We start from the raw sequence: 19300 nt of genomic DNA on the forward strand, positions 1-19300 counted from the left end.
TGTTGGGGCCGGGGCGGGGCCGCGGGAGGGGCGGGTCGGTGCCGGTGCAGCCGCTGCCGGGAGCGGACGTGACGCGCGGGGCGCTGCGGGGCCGCTCCCGCGGCGATGGAGGCGCGGGAGCCGCTGCGGGACGTGCGCGGGGCGCTGCGGGCGGTGCTGGCGCGGGTGCGAGGTGCGGGTCGGGGCCGGGCGGGGTGCGGGCCGAGCCGAGCCGGGCTCCCCGCGGGCTGAGCTGTGTCTGTGCCGTTACAGAGGGAGAGCCGGGCGAGGGCCGAGAGCCGTTCGAGCCGCCGCGCTTCTGGGACGCGCTAGGTACGGGCGGGGAGGGGATGGACCGGGCTTTGGGGTGTGCCGGGGCCGCTGCGGGGCAGGGCTCCCGTCCCCCGCGGGTCTCCAGCCGGCGCTTGGCACGTACCTTCCGCTCGTGGAATCGTAGGATCATCAGGGTTGGAATGGACCTTTAAGATCATCGAGTCCAGCCGTCAATCCAGCGCTGCCTCTGTAACCCCTAAACCACATCGCTCAGCGCCAGATCCGGGCGCCTCTCAAACGCCTCCAGCGATGGTGACTCCACCACCTCCTTGGGCAACCTATTCCAGTGCCTGACCACCCTAACAGTGGTCACCTGGCAAAGCAGCAGCCGATATTGAACCGTTGGTACACAAGATTTATAGAGCCTTTGGTCCCTGTTAAAGCCTCCCAGCACATCCTGGTGAAGGGGTCATGGACCGAGATGCAGACTGGGGTTGTTGATATCACTGCCAGCCATATGAAAAAAAGCAGGGATAGGAAACAAGCTACATGCATGGAACCATGGAATTCTGCTTTGGAGTGGGATTTAGTGTATGTATTTGTATGGCTTGGAAGGAAATAATGATAAGCAAGTAATGGTAATCAAGTAGTAGCATCAGAGATGTTGCTCATCAAGCCGCTCTGTTCTTTTATCTTTTACCCAAGTTACTTTCTCTTTTGCTCCCACTGGATTTTTTTCTAGGTCAGACATTCCAAGTAACGTCACAGGAAGCTACAAAGCTGAGTCTGGCATTCTCAAGGCCTCCACTACCTTCTGCAGAGGTGAGTGAAAGCCTCCACAGACTGAAATTGCCCCTGTGGATGAAGGTTCGGGTGTCTCTTGGTTCACTTGATTAAAACAATTTGGTCCAGTGCAAACAAGGGATGTCACCATGGGCTGTGTATTATAGAGTGCATTAACACAATCCAAGAGCTGCCCAGAGAACTAATTTCTGTAAGCTAAGGAGACATACTTACTAGAAGTGTTCTTACATTCTTTAGCAGTTGCAGCTAGTTGCTGATAGAAACGGAATATTGGAGAATACAGACCTTAGATCCAACAAAGAATATGAAATATTTTTGCTGTTAATTGAGAGAAATTTATCACACCTCTGTTTGGAGGACAGGAATAAAAAATCTCCAGAATAATGATCTAAGCTACTTCTTCCTCTCTGGTGTGTGACCACCACACTAGGGCATGTTTTGTTACCCTGTCATGTTATTATGCATACAGCTTGTTTATTTGTATTTTCTTCTTGTGTTGGATTTGTTTCTCAAACAGGACGACCATTATTATGTTTCCCTTTTCTCAAAGCAGTCTGAAAGCCCATGATTGCTTGTGAGACTTTCTAAATATGCTGCAGCTCTGTGCTACTCATGATGATCCGAAGGTGATCCTTTTGCATCTCCATTTTCAGGATTGCCGGAAGCTGAGTGAAGATGTCCAAAATGCCATTCTTGCAGTTGCCACAGTGTACTACTGGCTCCCCAAGGGCCAAGGTGAGATAGTGACAGCAAGGCAGCCACCCCTGTATAAAGAAACCCAGTATTTCAGAGCCCAGTATGAGATCTGGCATCCACAGGAAAGCAAACTTTCATTAGCAGGTTATCCCATTATCAGCTGTTCTGTAGACTTTGACCGTGTTTATGAGTGAACTACTTGTCTGTCTACTCCTGCAGATTTCCATCTGTGGAAGAATGATAATGTAGGAAGTTTTATAGTTGATTGAGTGTTGGTATTTATGAAGTGTTGAAATTATTGTCCAGAGTCCTTTTGGAACTGGGAAGCATCTTGCTTCCTTCCAAATACCTGTAACTTCATTTATACAGTGTATCCACACAAACAGAGCAGTCTGTGTGTTCATCTTTGTGTTCATCTCAGCAGTTGCTCTCTGTCAGTGCTGACTGTGGCAACTTTCTCAATCTCACCCAGGTACTACTCTCCGGAAGATGGTACGAGATGCTACCACTGAAGTAGTGGAAGGGATGATCCAGCTCACAGACACAATTCTCAATGCTCCAGCGGAGAGGTGATTTTTAATCACGTGGTTCTATGATTTTATGATAATTTTTTGGAAAAAAAGGAAGAAAAAATTACAAGTATACTTGTTAAGAAGCAGCAAGTGCAGACTGCTTCCTAAGGGAAGGAGGGGAGACAGAAGCAGAGTTGGAATCAGGAAGGGGCAGTGGCCTCTTCAGCAAAGGTTCAGTTCCCCAAGATCTGAGAGAGCAGGGCAGTGCTGGTGAGGGTGGTGAGATTCATTTGAGAGTCAGATCATCAGACAAGCCCATCGGGATGATTTCAAGCTGGAAAGTCAGGCCAGTAAGTAGAGATTAGGGTCAGGTCCAGGGAGAATGACCAGCATCAGACACCATCCAGGGATTGTCCATTACAGTGAGTTGGGTCTGAGGTCAAGGCAGGAGGGTCAAATCAGTGGGTCAGGATCCAGCTCAGAATCAAGGGCGAGACTGGGTACAGACAAAGCTGGTGCACAGCTGGGATGGAGCACAGACAGGGCCCAGTGAAAGAACCTCAGGGTAAAAGCATCTCCAAGGGTAAGGGTGGGCTGGCCCTCACTTCTGCCTGTCTTGCCAGTGCCTCCTATCAGCAAAGGAGCTGACCTTGTACTTAGCCAACATCTTTCCAGCAGAACTTCTACTGATGTGCACCATCCTCGGTGCAGAAAGTAAAAAAACAGTGGTGTTTATAAAATGTGGTGTTAATGAAGTGGTGTTAATAAAAAGTGAGGTTGATAAAAGCACAGTGGTGTTCTTGAGTCTAACTTTGGGGGCTTTTGTTCTGTTTCAGCTTGTCTCAGGAACAGCTTATATCCACTGGAGGTGTGTGGGAGGCGTGTGAGCAAGTGTCCAACCTGCCACGAGGTGAGTGTTGTAAATGCAGAACAACAGAACTAGGATGTGTTGTCTTGGAATACCAATAGCCTTTGCAAAGGTATTCTAGGTGGCACAGTGAAGGCTCACTCATTCTCCAAAACCCGACTGGTTTTGAAATGTATAAGCTTGGAAGCCAGGCCAGATTCTTTGCACGACAACAGTGCAGCTCTGAGCTCTGCAAGAAGTATGATCCTGCAATCTCAAGATCTAATGATGGCAAAACTAGATGAAGGTTGTTGCAAACTGATTTGAAACACTGGGGTGACACAGTTTTCATTCTTTTTCTTTTACAGATAACCAGGCAGCAGTTGCATCAGCTCTGACTGCGTGTCTAGGTGTGGTCAAGGATGCTGTGGAGGAGATGGAACATGTAAGGAAGCCCCTGAGCCTCAGAGGAACCTGCAGGGGTGGATTGTAGACTCACAGAATATCCTGAGTTGGAAGGGACACACAAGGATCGTCGAGTCCAGCTCCCGTCTCTGCACAGGGCAACCCCAACAATCCCACCATGTGCCTGAGAGCATTGTCCAAACAATGCCTGAGCTCTGGCAAGTTTGGGGCCGTGACCACTGCCCTGTTCCAGTGCCTCACCACCCTCTGTGGTGGTTCAGTGGTGGAATGCAGGGATTGTTTTATATACAGGCTTTGATTTAAATTTATTCTGATATGACCTAGGTTATTGTTTTTTGCGTGGATTTTAATGAGTTTTTAATCTCAAACTGGGTTTATTTAATATAAGGTATCCATAAAGCCATGTCCTGAACTGGGGCACATGGGAGATTGTGGGAGGAAGTTTAGGGAGATGTAGGAATGGCAGTATTTACCAGGTTCTTGCTGTTTGCACTGTTGAATTAGAGTGGGGGATTAGTTTATCTTAATCCAGTTCTGGGATTAACCAGCTGAGATTTCCCCCATTAATTATTTGCACGATGTCTAGATGATGTTCTCCCTTTCCTGCCGGGTACTGCTGGAGTTGATGTCAGGCTCTGGGTTTTCAGTGCCTCTGTGTTCTCAGGCACTGGTGGAAGGGCAGGATCCCTATGGTGACATCATGGAGGATGAAGAGCTGGGCTTTCGGGGCAACAGAGACACGTATTGGTCAGAAGCTGACCGGCAGCTGCTGAGCTCCTGCATGGGGTTAATGAAGGCTTCCAAAGCTTGCCTGAAGAAGGTCCTGGGTGCAGTGAAGGCCTATGGCAAAGCTGATTCTCCAGAGCAGATTGCTCAGCTGGATGACCTTGCAGACATTGCTAATGAGATCAGTCCAAGGTAAGCAGGTCTCTCCCTGTGCTGCTTTTTACTCTGGAGCAGCCCTGGTCTTTCTTGAGGTCTAGAGAATGGATTAGGACTGCATTTATGGTATTGGAGCTGTGAGCAGGTGGTGGGGAGACTGTTATGGTATAAGCTGTTGAGAGTTGTGCAGGTGAGGAGGGGAACAGACATTGCAATTTGGGGTGGAGCTGTGGCCACATCTCACGCTGTGGTGAGAGGGGCACAACCCATGGGTATGACTGACATCTCCTTGTCATGCACTGCTGTTCCTGACTTACATTCAGGGCTGGGTGTGGGCTTTGACCAGGATCCATGAGTTGTGCTGGCAGGACCTTTCTTCTATTGTTCCCCTCTTTTCTATCCTAGTGTTGATGAGTTGGCACTGAGCATGTACCCACCTGTGAACCCTCTGGCTGTGCGACTTAATGTGAGTATCTGCAGCCTGTGTGTGGGACTGGGCTGTAGAGAATGGGGAGAAATCAAATTGGAGGGGTTATGTGACTGTCAGGGAGAGGTGGGTGTTAGTGACTGTCTCAGTAAAGATTTCTTAGGGTTGAAGAGTGCCCTTGGTTCTTGCACACTTAGCTTCCTTCAGGTGGAAATACTTTCCTCATCTTTACCTCTTCTGGGAAGGGCATGACCACTTGGAGCTTTAGCTCTGAGCTATAATTCATAGAGATGTCCAGTGGCAAAACTGGTTTCATGCCTTTGGCCAGTGGCTTGATTTTTTGCAATAAAAAAGAAAGTATTACTTAATGTCAAATTGCATTAAAGTCAGTCACTTGTAACTTCATATCTTAATATCAATCACCAATTTCTAATAGGCTTGTCTTTTTTTAAAGAAGGCATTTTAATGTATGCTTTAAGAACCATACATGTCTTTATTTTTACCTGTCCCAGCCAGCAGTAGGGTGGGAGACACTTCCAGCTTGGCAGTGATAGATAACTCCATTCTGCATCAGAATTGGTGGCAGTTTTACTCATTTTTGGCTCTTGAGCATTCCCACATTTCTCTTTCCTTTCCAATTCTGCTGAGACCCTGTTTTTCCTCACATTTGGCTCACTTCATTTCCCTTTTGTTTCCTTCTAGGCTGCTAAGTTGGCCTCAGTGTTAAAGAAAGTCTTAGAGATTGCAAAGTGAGTATGAGCTACTGTTTTATGAGCGTGCGTTCCCTGCTATGAAAGCTCAGACCTTTCTACCTCGTGTCAAATATGACTCATTTCTAGACAGTAAATGCTGGCATTTTGGAGTATTTATGATGTTGTCTGGTCCCAGAGGGATGGGACTAAGAAAAGAGTGGTAGGGATGAAAGCAGTTCCCACTGAAGACACACGTGTGTTAAGGTTTGGGACTATCTACATGGATGTGGGTTCTTCCTTGCTCAAAGCCCTCTGGAGCTATAGCAGCCCTGTTTAATGCTGTGGTTATTCAGCACTTCACAGTACCCCTGTGTTCCCTGGATGCACAGGTGTGAGACACCCAGGAGGCTTTCCTAATGAGTTTCCTCCACTTTTGCAGGACAAGCCATGTGTGTCCACCATCAGAGGAAGGCTGGGTGCAGTTCCTAAATGGTGCAGTAGATCACAACATGAACAAAATCAAGGACTTCACACAGGGTCAACTTTAGCTCTCCTGTGCCTACGTGTGTTGCTGCCACTGGCTCTGGCATGTGCTTTCCCAGTGAATCTTGCTGTTCTTCAGCTGCTCGGAGAATGAGGAGAACAATGTTTCTAGGGGAGAACCTTGCTGCCACTTGGAAAAACTTTTCCAGGAAGTTGCTCTTTGCCATTGCAGAAGTTGTCATTTTACTTGGATTCTTGGGATGATGCAGTGCTGCATCTTAACCTGCCCCATTCTTCAGACATTACAACTACTGTGGGGTTCAAAGAACAATAAAATGTTGTTAGATTTGCATTAGTTGCTTTATCTGTCTTCAGGTGACAGAGGATATATACAGAAGGAAAGGGTCTTGCTTCTTTTGCAAGCAGCCCAATGAACCATTATAAAATGTGCTGCACTGTTGCTGTTTACTGTTTAACCTTAGAGAGCACTGAACAGCTTTCTATTATTCATTTCCTCAGAAAGCAGCAGAAAATACTGTTTACTACTTTATTAATATCAAGGATCCGTAGGGGGAGAAGGGTATATCTCTAGAGAATTGCTACATGTATCATCACTTTAAAGTTCCAGGATATCCTTTTGTTTTCACAGGGGGGGAAAATGCCTCAGCAGTGGTGGGTTCAGCACATGTGTGTGGTGAGAAATGTCTGCTTGAGCCTTCAGCCCACCTTTGTCACAGTAAGGTTCAACTTCTGAAACGGGAGAGTGGACACAGTGCCAGATGGGAGAGAGCTGAATTTATACAAATAATCAAAATCAGACATGGTTTTAAACTTAACTTTTATTAAACTGTTAACATCTGTACTTGCCTAAGATCAAGGCACAGATCATGACCACTCTTTTGGTGTGGAACAGGATCTGTTCCAAGCTGGGCCTCAGGCAGCTGCAATGTCAGTAGTTCTGTAGCTCTTCAGGTTCTGGAGTTGAGGGCAGGTCAGTTGTGCAGTGAGTCTCCTGGGCCCTGCTCGGATGGGGGTGAATGGGATTTGCAGTTCTTGAGTGCTTTTAGCTTGCACAGATCCCAACCTGAAAGGTGAGAAGGGATTATACAGGAATCACACCTCTCTGTATTTCTGGTTCCCTGGGCCTAGGAGATACATTTGCTAGACAGGAGTGTGGTGCCAAAAGTAAAAAGAAAAGAAAGGAAAAAAAGAAATAGAAGAAAGCTAGCAATTATCTAAACTACCACAATGGAATTGTCATCTGACAGTAGTTTGGGCAGGAGATAGGACAGGAAAGTTGAAACTCCCCATGGAGCCATCTAAGGTGACTTTGTCCTAATGCAGCTTCTTCAGATAAATGTGGGGTGTTTGTCCTGTGCAGGAGAGCATACCTTTTTGGATAACTGTTGGCTAAGTCACATTTGCCTGGTTCTTCAGCTGGGAAGGGGAAGACACCACTAGAATTGTACCCAGGGACTGTCTTTATTGCTTACAGTGGGTAATGGGTGGAGAGCTATGTCACAAACAGTACAGTTTTAATCCACTTAAGGATGTTCAAGTGGCTCACTAAAAAGTAATTGATTTCTCAACAGCAAATAATTTCTGAACTTCATGGCTCATTTCAATGACCTCTAACTTGTCTTATTTAATGTGAGTTTCTGACTAAGTCTTGTGGTATTTCTCCTGTTATCCTTTTGTTGGCAGGAGGCTTTTCCTTTTGTTGTCTAGGCCTTTGGGGTGGAAGCTTTCACAGATGCCATATTGGCCTCAACTTATGCATTACACATTTGTGGGAAGTTCTGTTAGCTTCTCCTTTTGAGTGTGAAAATCTTCTGTATTGTATGTAAATAAATGACAGAATGCCTGGGGCTTTCATGCTAAAGCAGTATCTTCCTGCCATGTTGTTGCCTGGTTTTGGGGACAGCCTTTGCTGTGCAAGGGTTTCTCTAGCTTGTGTTGTGTCTCTTTTTCCATTTGCTGTTCTCAGATCCATCAGTTTGCACTTACCTGTACTTCCTCTGTCTGTAAATGAGCCCTCGCCCTGCAACTGCTACCACACACTGCTCCAGGGGTCTGGGGAAAGGGTTCAGGAGGCTGATCCTTGCCGTGCTTGGCTGATACTGTACCATGGTTTTTGGAAGCTGTTGAAAGAAGGAAATGAGCTGAAACTGAGAGAAGGAAAAAGATTCTCCTGTGATTAAAGGGAGATGTATAATTTTTGGTGTCAGAGGTCTCAGCCTGAGCTGCCACTTGGCAGAAGAGGCAAAATCCAGGTTTGTTTCTTCTGCTCTGGTTTCCTTCTGCAGCCTCTGATTTCCAGAGTAGTCAGTGAGTTAGGAGTTATCAGGATTTCCTCGTGCACACACAGAGAAAAGGCAGGAGTGGGAGCACTGTGTACAACACTGGCCCAACTCACCTTTCCCAAATTGATATCCCAGTGCTTTGAAAGAATATGGCACGAGGAGAGCCACTGAACCAGCAGAGTTGTTTTGCTGCCTGTGACTGTGAAAGCTGTTTTCTCCCTACAGCAGTAATAGAATGGCAGCCCAGTCTAACCTCAATAGTGAGAAGGGGGTCAGAAACGCTGATCTCTTCCTGTGCCAGGTAGATGTAGCAGGAGGCCTCATCTCTCAGCACAGCAGTCAGCCTGAGCAGGTGGGTCTCCCCCAGCTCTTTTCCACACCATGAGTAAGGCACAAGGATCTTCAGGTGGTGGACTGGAATAGAGTGGTGAAATAACAGGTGATGAGTAGAGTCTGGTCTTTGCCTGCGTGACACCTCTGAGTGTTTAGTGCCCAATATTGTACTGAAAGCTGCAGCATTTAAATGCTTCAGTGATCCCAACTGGATTCACAGGTTGAAAATCTCTAAGGTGATGTTGCCAAAGTGGTGTATTTCACAGAATCACAGAATGGGTAAGGTTGGAAGTGAATCATGTGGTCAAACCTCCCTGCCCCAGCAAGGTCATCCCAGAGCATGTGGCACAGGACTGTGTCCAGATGGTCCTTGAATATCTCCAATGAGGGAGACTCCACAACCTCTGGGCAATCACTTACAATCAACTACTCAGACAACCTTTCGCAAACTTATGGCTAAGAGCATTTTTTCTGAAGTGAGAACTAGATACACTTTTCTAGCCGTGCACTCAGCAGAGTCCTTACCTTCATTGCTTTGGAGGTTAAAATTAAACTCTTCCTTCCAAAGCTGGGTAATGGGCACACCATTATAATGTAGAGACTGGACCCCAACTACCAGCTGAGTAGCCTTTTCTCCACCACTGTGGTTAGACATTTCAATGGAAAGTGGAATATCTTGTCCTGGTTGCAGAGAACTACTCGACTGGAGGTGGAGGGAAAGGTTAACTGGCTCTTCAAGGGCAATAGGAATGGAGCTAAACTGTGTTGAGCTGCTGCTGGTGGTTGTCTCAAGTTTCTTTATACTTCTGTAGGCTTTGTCAAGTACTCCTTTTTCCTTGAGAGAGCCTGTCACAAAAAGGAACATATATTTTAGTATCCTTTCCAGTTTAACAGTGTGAAGCAGCAAGTGCAGGAGAATGGCATTGATTTATCCTGGCACTACTGTAGATAACTGTTTCTAAGAGCATAGAGAGATATCCTTTTGAGCTTCTGGTTGGAGCAATTCAAGAATTTCAGCCGACAGGATATTCATTGGATGTACCTGACAGATTCTACCTGGGAAGAGCTGTCATAGTTTTTAAAGCATCTTGGTGCTAACATCTGTCACAATAAAGGAGGCAGTGGCCTCTTTAACTATTGCTGTAGCTGAGGCAGAGCTGTGTTCTCATGTGATGGATTGCAGCCAAGGTGACAACATGCCACAGCCTAAGATGAGATGGCAGGGTTGGGTCAGGGAAACAGCACTCACATTCTGAAGCTACTTTTTGAGGGAGAGATTTAGGCAATATTTGAGAGCATAACAGTCCTTTTCAGAAAGCTGGAGTCTGATACAGGTCAGTCTATCTACCTATCTACCTACCTATCTATCTATCTATCTATCTATCTATCTATCACAGAGGTAATGGGAGGTGAAGGTACAGAGTGTAGAGGCAACAGAAACCAGAAAAGTTTTTCCAGATGTGGAAGTGCCTGGTAAAGAGACACCCAGCCATCCCCAGACCTGGCTAATGCAATTAAGCAGATGAAATTTAGGCTTTGGTTCTGTAGACAGAGTTGGGTGTTCTCATGCCATTGAAGAAGGGGAAGTTGTGAGAAGTGGATGACCCTGGTGTTTTGGTTTGGCTCTGCTCTCTAGCCTTTTCCTCTTCATTTGTAACACTGCCAAGGAAGGTGCTCAGCCACTGGCCAACCCCATACCTTCAGGATACTTGTAGTTGTGTGTGATGTCCTCACAGCGTTCACTGCCAACACTTTTGGTGCTGATGTTGTTACCAATGTATTTCGTGCCACCAAAAGCTGGCTTAAGGGTGTCATCTGCTTTTTGTATCCAGACCTGACACTTGGCATTGATGGCGGCAAAGAAGTAGCAAACATCATAATCGACTTCTGTGTCCCCTTCCTTGATGGCGTGGACAGGGGCTGGCCCACAGAAGGATCGACCTGAGGAGAAAATGTGGCCTAGTTAAGATTCAGATGCTTTACCAGCTAAAGCCATCCCTAGTTTAGACCTGTACTGGGATTAGTGAAGTATCTAGTTCAGGAAGACAGTGCTGTGATAGAGCTCTTAAAGCTACATAAGCTGCATAAACCAAACAGATAAATAATGATTTTGGACCTAAAGTCAACAGAGTGAGTCCCTGTCCTATTGCATCTTTCCACTGGAAGTTGGGCAAGGGAGGAACACTGAACTGCTTTATTTGCTCCCTGCTCCCCCCTTTCTCAAGCCCATCTCTGATATCTTACCTTCACTTTTTTCCTGGCAGGTGGCATCCAGTGCCTGCCACCCGCTGTACTGGGGTGGCAAATCAGCCCGAGCCATCCAGCATTCATTCCAAACGTGGAAGGTCCTGCAAGAGACATCACGAGCTTATACCAAGGGACTGAGCCCTGAGGTACAGTAAATTTTTAGCCAAATCACAGCCGGTCAATGCTCCTTTGAAAGAGTTCAGTGCATGTTGAGGAGAGCAGAGACCACGTTTTTTGATACAAGTGGAGTTTCTCTGGCTGGACTGGGCTATCATTCTTCCTTTGTGGGCCCTAGTAATAAAGCACTCTTCAGTTTGGGTTGCCCAATTTATCAAGGACAGGATCTCAGCTGAGCTGTCTCCTATCCACCTCCCTGCAGCTCTTTCACCTCTTTGTTTCCCCCCCCCATCACTTCCTACATCCAGGTATTGTCTCAAATTCTTGCTTGGGCCCTGCCATGTTTCCTTACCAGACACGAGCACGCTTGTCCTGTGTGAGCAGTGTCCCATCTTCATCATAATACTCATCCACACTCAGGCTGCTCTTAGTGTTGTGAGCCCACGTAAAGCCAGTGACCACCCTGGTAGGGATTCCCAGGCACCTCAGAACTGTGCAGAAGAGAGAGCCGTGAATCAGTTGTGCATCCTGCCCTAAGGGTGCCTCTGCTGATGGGTGTAGAGCCCTTTTTGGTGCTAGGACTGTTAGGAATGGCACAGGCCTGCTGTCTGGGCTTTGCAAGAGTCGTTGCCCCTTCAGGAAATAAGATCTCACAGGTGCCTTCAGAGAATGGATGTACTGATACTCTTATCTCAAAGCTAGTGATGCTCAGTGTTGAAGAGGAAACTCTGGGGATCTGCCTCTCACCTAAAGATTAAAGGTTGTGTTACTGGGATCTGTGTTAATCCAGGAATTTAGGCATATGCTGCAGGTCCTGCAGACCAAATAAGGCTTTGCTCAACACGGAGGTCTTTGAAGCACCACTTTGAGGTACCTGAACACATGACTGCAGCAAACACCCAGCAGTGCCCGTAGCGGACAGGCTGGAATTCCGATGCCATCCACTGCCAGAGGATGGGGCTGCTTCCCAGCCACTTGGAAGGGGGTGTCCCATTACGGTATTTCCCGGCCTCACACTCTGTCAGGATTCCTTTAAGCTCATTGCAGTTCAGCTGCGGGGAAGAAGGAGAGAAAGATGTATTAAGGAATTGCCTCTATTTGCTAGGTCAACCCAATCCTGTTTGATGAAGCTACTCCCAAGGCAGATGAAACCAAGAGGACTTTTTTGGTGCAAAGCATGAAGGTCGTGGCTGAGCAGAACAAGCACAGCAGTCTCCTCTGAGATTTATTCAGTAAGTGAATAAAGTCACTGCTAAGTAACTCCTGCAGCACTACTTTGCTATGGGAATATCAGGACAGGTTGGAGGTCGGGTTTGGAACAGCCCTGGGCAGGGTTCCTCTTTGGTCAGTGGGTTGCCCTGAGCTGGGGTTGAGAAGATGCACCCTGGGATTGAGAAGATGCACCCTGGGATTGAGAAGATGCACCCTGCTAGTGCCAGAGCTGCTGTCTGCTCTCCTTACCATGGCAGCCACTGCTCGGCAGACGTGGACAGGGCTCCTGCGCTGGGTGGGATCCTTCTCTCCTTGATGGAGTTCACCCAGACACAGCAGTGTGAAGCAGATGTCAACAATGCCCTGCTCAAACTGAAACAAGAACACATCATTTCAGGAAATCCGGCCTGAGTTTTTGTTCTCTTGAGTCTCTATGAGGATTTGGAACTGTGCAGGTTATTTCTCCCTCTCTGCTGATTGTCTTATAGAAAGTGGGCTGAGGAGGAGAGCTCCAGGCAGAGGTTTGGAGGGGGAGCACAACATACTGAAGACGGACCTCCAGCTTTATTGAAGGTGGAAATGCATTAACATGATGCTGTATCCCCTAATGGAGGGAAATTGATGCTTTTCTGGAGCACTCTCTAGGTCGGCACAGAAGTACTTTTGTGATCTGCTGGCACTAAAGTGGAGTAAAATCCTGCTCTAGTCACTGGCTGTGTCAGGTGGCCTTGGGCAAATTGAAAGATCTGCTTGTCCTCACTTTACCTGTAATACAGAGAGAGTATTACTAAGTTCTGTTAAATGCTTTTATACCTGTTTTGGAAAGGAAGGCACACAAAGCTCGGATATAGATCAATGCATATCTTTATATAGGACAGCCTGAGAAGGTAGCTAAAATGACATATAGGGGGTTATGTGATTTCATGCAGAGGTCCCTGTTCTCCTGCACAGGTTTAGACAAAGACAGTGAGTGCAGAGAGTGAGGTCTTTCATCAGAGCCACAGCACAGAGATGGATAAGGCTGTCAGCATCCTGTACACACAGGGTATATGTACCCTTCCTCTGCTGGTGGCTGTGAGAGGGCACAGACATGTTGGACCTCTGGCTTACCTGACTGAAGTCCCAGGGCTGTGCTACGGCTGCATTTTCAGTCCCCCAGTAGATGACACCCTCCTGGTTTAAAATGTACTCCTGCCGCTGTGCTTCATTGGGCAAGAACACCTCATCATCTAGATCAGAGGGAAAAAAGCATCAGGAAGAAAACATTCCTGGTCTCAGATGCACTTGCATCTCTCTGACATCAGCAGACTCCACTGCACTCCAGGGACTTCAGCAGTCCCTGGTATCCTGCCTTGAAAAATATCACAGGTTGTGAATCAGACAGGAAAAAAGAATTTCATTGTAATCTCTGTTCCTTGTTCAAAAAGTTCCTCCAGACCGAGGCAGTTGCACTTGCTGGCTCTGCTACTCTCCTGGCTGGTAACTTCTCTAATCCTAAAACAGATACAGTGGCCTTAATCAGACTAGTTACAATCTTGACTCATCTTAAAATCTTTACTATAGGAAACACTTCATCAAGCATTTTTCCTTAGCAGAAGGGCAGGGCTCTGGCAGTGAAGTATTCCAGCAATGGAACAGAAGTGCTGAGATAGGCAACTTTGAGCTTTCTTAGCCCCTTCCTCTCTCCTCAGGTGCTGTGAGGAGCGGGGCAGGAGTGGCAGGGAGCACTGGGTGGGTCAGCCTCAGCCTCCATGGGGACAAAGTGCCAGAGCTCAAAAGCTGTTTTTGTGAAGTGACTGATCCCAGCCTGCGTGTTTCTGACCACATACCTTGGCACCAGGGGTTAAAGAGAAGGGTGAATTTTCCCAGGTGGTGGGAAGTTTGGGAAGCACGTAGAAGCAGAGTGTACTGGCCAATGGGAGCATTGGCAGGGGTGTTCACAGTGAGGGTCCAGGAGCACAGGTCCTGTTCTTCCAGTGCTGCACTCCACTGCTTCTCATCTCCCAGGCTGGAGATGGGAAATTCAGTCTGGATTTCATCTCCTTCGGAAGGATGCCATCCTGCAGCCAAAGAGATTTGGTTGTGTTTATTCCAAACATTGTGTTTATTCCTCACCTGTGCGGACTGCAGGGACCTTGTCTATCCCAGGAGCCACAGCTCTCCTCATGAGAGAGTCTAAACCCCTTAGCACCTTAATGAACCTTCCTAAGGTTACTACTGCACTCGGGCCTCCACATTTGAAAGTGAGATGTGCATTTCATGGATTTGTAGAAACCAGTGTATTCACTGCCAGAATGGTGCAGACCTGCTGCTCCTGGAATTCAGTCTTAGAACAAGAGTCACAGCCAAATGCTCAAGTTTTGGTAAAACAGGCTGGGGCTGAATGTTGCTGCCCTTCTCAGGGGTCTCACTAGAAAACATTCCTTAAGGCTACCTAAGTTTGAACATTCCTAAACCAAAAGCCAGGAGAGAGCCTGTGAGTATTTTCAAATCATGGAGTAGCAAACCTATATTGGTTATTGTGCTGCAGTGTCTCTTCTGGAAAGGGATCTGGTTGTGACCCTGCAGCAGCAGGAGACTCTACTTTGCCTTAGATAAACAGTTCACTGCCTCATGTCTAAATGTGTGCACCTCTGTCCAGCTCTGGAGATGGCTTTGCCACCAGCTCTGTTCTTCAGGAGTGTGGACAGGAGCTCTGATAGGTGTGGTAGTGGTGTTACCTGTCTGTGCAATGAGGAAGGTCCTCTTCATCTGCTGCAGGTAGTTGTGTACTGGAGCTGAGAAGTTCACAGTGATGGTGAATGGCTGCCCCCGCCTCACAATCAGCCTTTCAGTGCTGATTTCTTCTGTGTGGTGGTTACTGTTGTTCATGGGGACCTTGAAATCGCATTTTTTGAAGCTCAGACCTGTAGTGTGAGAAGATACAGAATTAGTCTGGGGCTGTGAACTGCCTGCAGTCTGGCCCTGAGCCACATTCTGAGACACACAAACAGCTGACCAAGTGTTTTCTCCACTCAGATGTTCTCCCCCTGCCTTTGAGACTTTCTGACCAGTAACTGTGGGAGCCTTCACTCTGAGCTTGGTTGTTCTGCTGCCAAGTGACTACTGAGCTGCCTTTTTTGCTGTCACTTTCTTCAAGGTTGCTTGGAACCTGTACCCTCTCCCTGCTCCGTGGCTAAAACACTTCATCATCTCTCTGCTTCAGTTTTGTAGTCTGGCTTCCCTCCCACCACCTCTGCCCTCCATTCCCTCTGTTGAGGATACCTCACTTGCCTTTGCTTCCAGACTCTCACCTGTCTGCCTTGGCTGCTTCTTGCTGCTTCTCAAGCTCCTCTTAGACACTGATACCAGCTTTTGTTTGCTGTGCCTTTTTGTGCAGTCTGCCATGCAAACCCAACTCCCTTGGCCTTTAGAGCACAGTCTTGGCTCCTGCCCTGTAAGCTCAGCTCTTCTACAAGCCTTGTGAACAAGAACAAGCCTCTTGGAGCAAGAACAGTTGTTTTTTTTTCCTGACACATAGCTTGCAAATGCTTGGAACTAACCAAAGTGATTTTTGCTTACCTTGGCCCATGGCTGGTTCCCTGTACCATGAAAGTCTTCAGCTCCTGCTCGCTCTGCTGGGCAACGGCTCCTTCCTCCAGCTGTCTGTAAAAACTGTCCTCTTGCAAAGTTGTTTGCTTGATTTCTTTATACAGGGTGGGACGTGATGTGACCACCTTTCCAGCTTATCTTGCTGGCCTGGTGTGCAGATGTCAAGGGCTCTTTTATCTCTCAGGCCACACTGAAGACACCCAACAGATGAGGTCAAATTCCCCAGAGGGATATGAAGCATTTGGAGACAGACAGGGACTACTCCTTCAAGAAGCTGTGCACTGGGAACCCCAGAGTAGGAAATGCAAATCTCAATAGGGCTCTAAACAATGCACAGGATGCACTTCAAATGTAAGTGTTGGAGAGCTGCTCTACAGCATTGACCCCAAGCTGCTTAGATCCTAAACCCTTCAAGGAGTTAAAAAAAAATTAGTCAGCACATCCATTGCTCTTGTGCCTAATTCAAAAAAGTGAAACCTTTTCAAAATGAGGAAATGTGCCAAAGGCAGCAGCTAAAAATGTAGAATTTTTGTAGCATAATGCCGACTATTTAAAAGTATTGCACTGTAGATTTGGGCTAAATACATCCTTGAAATTGGGGTAATGTTAAAGGGACACCACTGGATTGATAAATAATTGGTCAAAAGATAGGAAATAAAATATTAGACATGAACATCTTTCATGGTGGAGTGAGTCACCATAGAAACCTATGATCTTCCACAAATTCAAGAGTAATTTGAGAAGCCAAACACACAATATTACACCAGAGAACTTGGTGTTTTTCTATGTCCATATTAGACTTTACAATCTCTTGCTTCTATGCATCATTTAAGCTAAATAAAAACTCCCTGTGTTTTAGTCCTTTTACAGCACAGCCTTGATTGTATAGATTCACTTTCACAGAATTGCAGAGTGGTTGAGGGACATCAGAGGTGTTCTTAAATGCACCTCTGCAATGTAGGTATGAGTTTATGAACCTCTAAATCAGAGTGGTTTAGATCCAAGCAGGTATTTATCCCATCAGCACTGCCTTGTCATGGCTGTGTATTCCCACAGTACCATCTCTTGGTCAAACTGGCAACTGCAAGGAAGATTTGTTGCTTCCCTTTAAAGGTATCTGCATTTCCAGCTCTGACAGTGGCATGTGCACGAATTAGACAGGAATTTTCCTTTTGGAGGGGATTTCTTGTTTCTTTAGAGCAACAAGAAATGCTTACACTGTGCCCTTGGGTTTGTCTTTGATAGTGAGCAGTGCCCTCCACATTCAGCACATGGACCAAGTGGTACAGCAGTGCAGCTTTGGTGGCAGAACAAAGTGATTTGAAACCACCAACTTTGGCTATTTCTGGTTGATCTCTTTTAATCTGTAAAACAGTAGTAATTTCATCCACTGCCTGAATCAAGGCTCTAGAAACTTAGATCAGAAGAACAGGATGGTGGGCAGAAACATTCACCACCCCGGAGGCTGATTTCAATGCCTTTCAAGATCAATTTATGGTAAACATGTGTCATATCAGCCAGTGCTCACTGGATTTTTTTGAGTGATCCGACTGGAATGAGGGCTGGCTGGGTCAGCCTCTTGGGCATGCTCACATTTAAACTGTGTATTTATAAAGAAAAATACAGACAATTAGCCATATTTTACTCCACCTACTCCAAGTGACTTCTGACCGAGGGCTGTGTGAAGATTGTAGGTTTGACAAAAGCTATTTAAATCCTTCCTCGGGCACTTGCATGTTTTTCTCTGTAATAATCATTAGTTTAATTGTACAGTTGTCTTATGTCTCATGCAGGAAGAATGTGTTTCTCATGCCTGGCACTGGCCAGATCTGCATTTTCACACTCAAACTGAGCTGGGTGTGGTTGCTGAGGGCAGATGAAAATGCTGACACTGTGAAAACCCAACGAGTGTTGCAAAGCTTGGAACTTGGCAGAGGCTTTGCAGCTGATTTCCCTTTGAACAGCAGGCTTCCTTTGCAGATAATTAGGATGAGGTCACTCCAAGCTCCCGTGACAAACACTGTCTGAAATAATTGCCTGGATTGTGTTTAAGAGGGAATACTGGAAGGAATTGGAATGGTTTGGCTGCATTGTGTATTAAATGTAATGACAGTCTGCATTCTTGCAAGATTTAATGAGATTTTGTGAAATACCATCACTACCTCAAGGCCTTCTCTGAGGCTGGTGGAGGATCCTATACCCTGACTTTCCAAGATCCTGCAAGACTTAATTGATAGGTGCAAAGCTGCCTATTCCCCTCTTTGCCTGGAGAAATCTGAATTCCTGTGTGTATGTGTGTGTGTCCTTTTCAACCCTCATTCCAGTCTCTCTGGGCTGACTTGTTTTAACCAGCTTCCACATCCCCTGTAAGTGTATGTGTGGGTGGCAAAACAGTGTAATTGATGTAATAAAATAGGAGTTTACATGTTTTGGAGATTTTGTTGGCTTTAAATGAAAGAAATTTAAATGAGACCTCAGTTTAATCTGTGTCACAGGGTCAGTTTGTGCTCATGGAACATTCTTTCTGGGTCTGCATTGCCGGACAGTACTTGGTGTCAAGTGGAAAAAGTCAAATTGTCTCTTAGGAACATTCATGTCTTTGCTATTTTGGCTTGTTAACTTTGCAAGGAATTTAGGGATTTAGATATGAATGGCTCAGTGTGTTCCTCATGAATGATGATCTGCTTTAAGCAGCTTTGCAGAATGAGGATATGGGATTGTTAAATGTGAATTTTCATACGTCCTTCTCATTGTATTGTCCTGCGCCTTTTCTTCCCAGCCTGTGCTTTCTGAGCACTTCTGGTAATGAAAAGTATCTGCCTTTGCAAACAGAGAAATCCTTTTTTTTTCTTGTCTGCTTTGTCATACCTGCACGAAAGGAAACAGGTGGAACTTCCTCTAACATAATTTAGGAGGGTAGATACAATGGTTTTGTAAGAGACAGAGAAAGGGCTGCACTGAGTGGCAGCAGCTGTTGGCAAATAACAACCTTGATGGTGGTTCCAGTACAAAACAAAAATAAATGTCATAGGGTGCTTTTTGTCAATTTGGCCAATTTTTCCTGATAGTAAAGTGAGAAGTTTCTGACCTGGAATGAAGTAAAAACACTAAACCTCTCCCCTCTCCAATTTTAGCAAAATGCATATTGCCAGGATAATTAGGACCAATGCACTGATTGATGGTGCTGGTTCAGGCTCCTCATCACTGCTACTGCCTGTTAGTCCTGGAATAGGTTCAGACCAGTAGGGATATGATTGCAAAGCCAGAGAGCATTTTAAGTCGGTCCCCATACACATCGATTTTCTCTTTGGGAAATTGCTCATGTTTATGCTGAGCAAAGCCTTTGTAAATACTCCAAGGAGAGATCTGGGGTTGAACCCACACAGTATAGGGGCTATAAGATGTCTCTTACAGAGTACTTTGCTCCTTAAATACCTTTTTTCCCCTCTCAAGATCCAAGTGCTTTTTTCTCCTGG

The 19300-nt window shown here is 46.3% G+C and overlaps 2 protein-coding genes across 2 annotated transcripts; one reads left to right on the plus strand and one right to left on the minus strand.

Annotated features, from left to right (window-relative positions):
* Positions 1 to 37: 37 nt before the first annotated feature.
* CCNDBP1 (cyclin D1 binding protein 1) lies at positions 38 to 7903 on the plus strand. The gene is made up of 11 exons (XM_027693905.1): positions 38 to 172; positions 253 to 312; positions 995 to 1074; positions 1710 to 1791; positions 2225 to 2321; positions 3101 to 3174; positions 3480 to 3556; positions 4202 to 4455; positions 4825 to 4885; positions 5549 to 5595; positions 5978 to 7903. Exons 1-11 carry the CDS (start codon positions 106 to 108, stop codon positions 6084 to 6086), a joined length of 1008 nt encoding a protein of 335 aa, XP_027549706.1. The 5' UTR covers positions 38 to 105; the 3' UTR covers positions 6087 to 7903.
* On the minus strand, positions 6846 to 15925 carry LOC113972614 (erythrocyte membrane protein band 4.2-like). Its single transcript, XM_027693904.1, has 13 exons — positions 15795 to 15925; positions 14954 to 15139; positions 14063 to 14293; positions 13344 to 13462; positions 12483 to 12605; positions 11896 to 12073; positions 11374 to 11512; positions 10902 to 11005; positions 10356 to 10598; positions 9183 to 9503; positions 8578 to 8738; positions 8029 to 8162; positions 6846 to 7105 (listed from the first exon to the last, which is right to left on the minus strand). Exons 1-13 carry the CDS (start codon positions 15802 to 15804, stop codon positions 6955 to 6957), a joined length of 2100 nt encoding a protein of 699 aa, XP_027549705.1. The 5' UTR covers positions 15805 to 15925; the 3' UTR covers positions 6846 to 6954.
* Between the last annotated feature and the right edge of the window lie 3375 nt (positions 15926 to 19300).

The sequence above is a fragment of the Neopelma chrysocephalum genome, unplaced genomic scaffold (genome assembly GCF_003984885.1).
Source record: "Neopelma chrysocephalum unplaced genomic scaffold, ASM398488v2 Primary Assembly neopelma1_94, whole genome shotgun sequence".
NCBI classification, from domain to species: domain Eukaryota; kingdom Metazoa; phylum Chordata; class Aves; order Passeriformes; family Pipridae; genus Neopelma; species Neopelma chrysocephalum.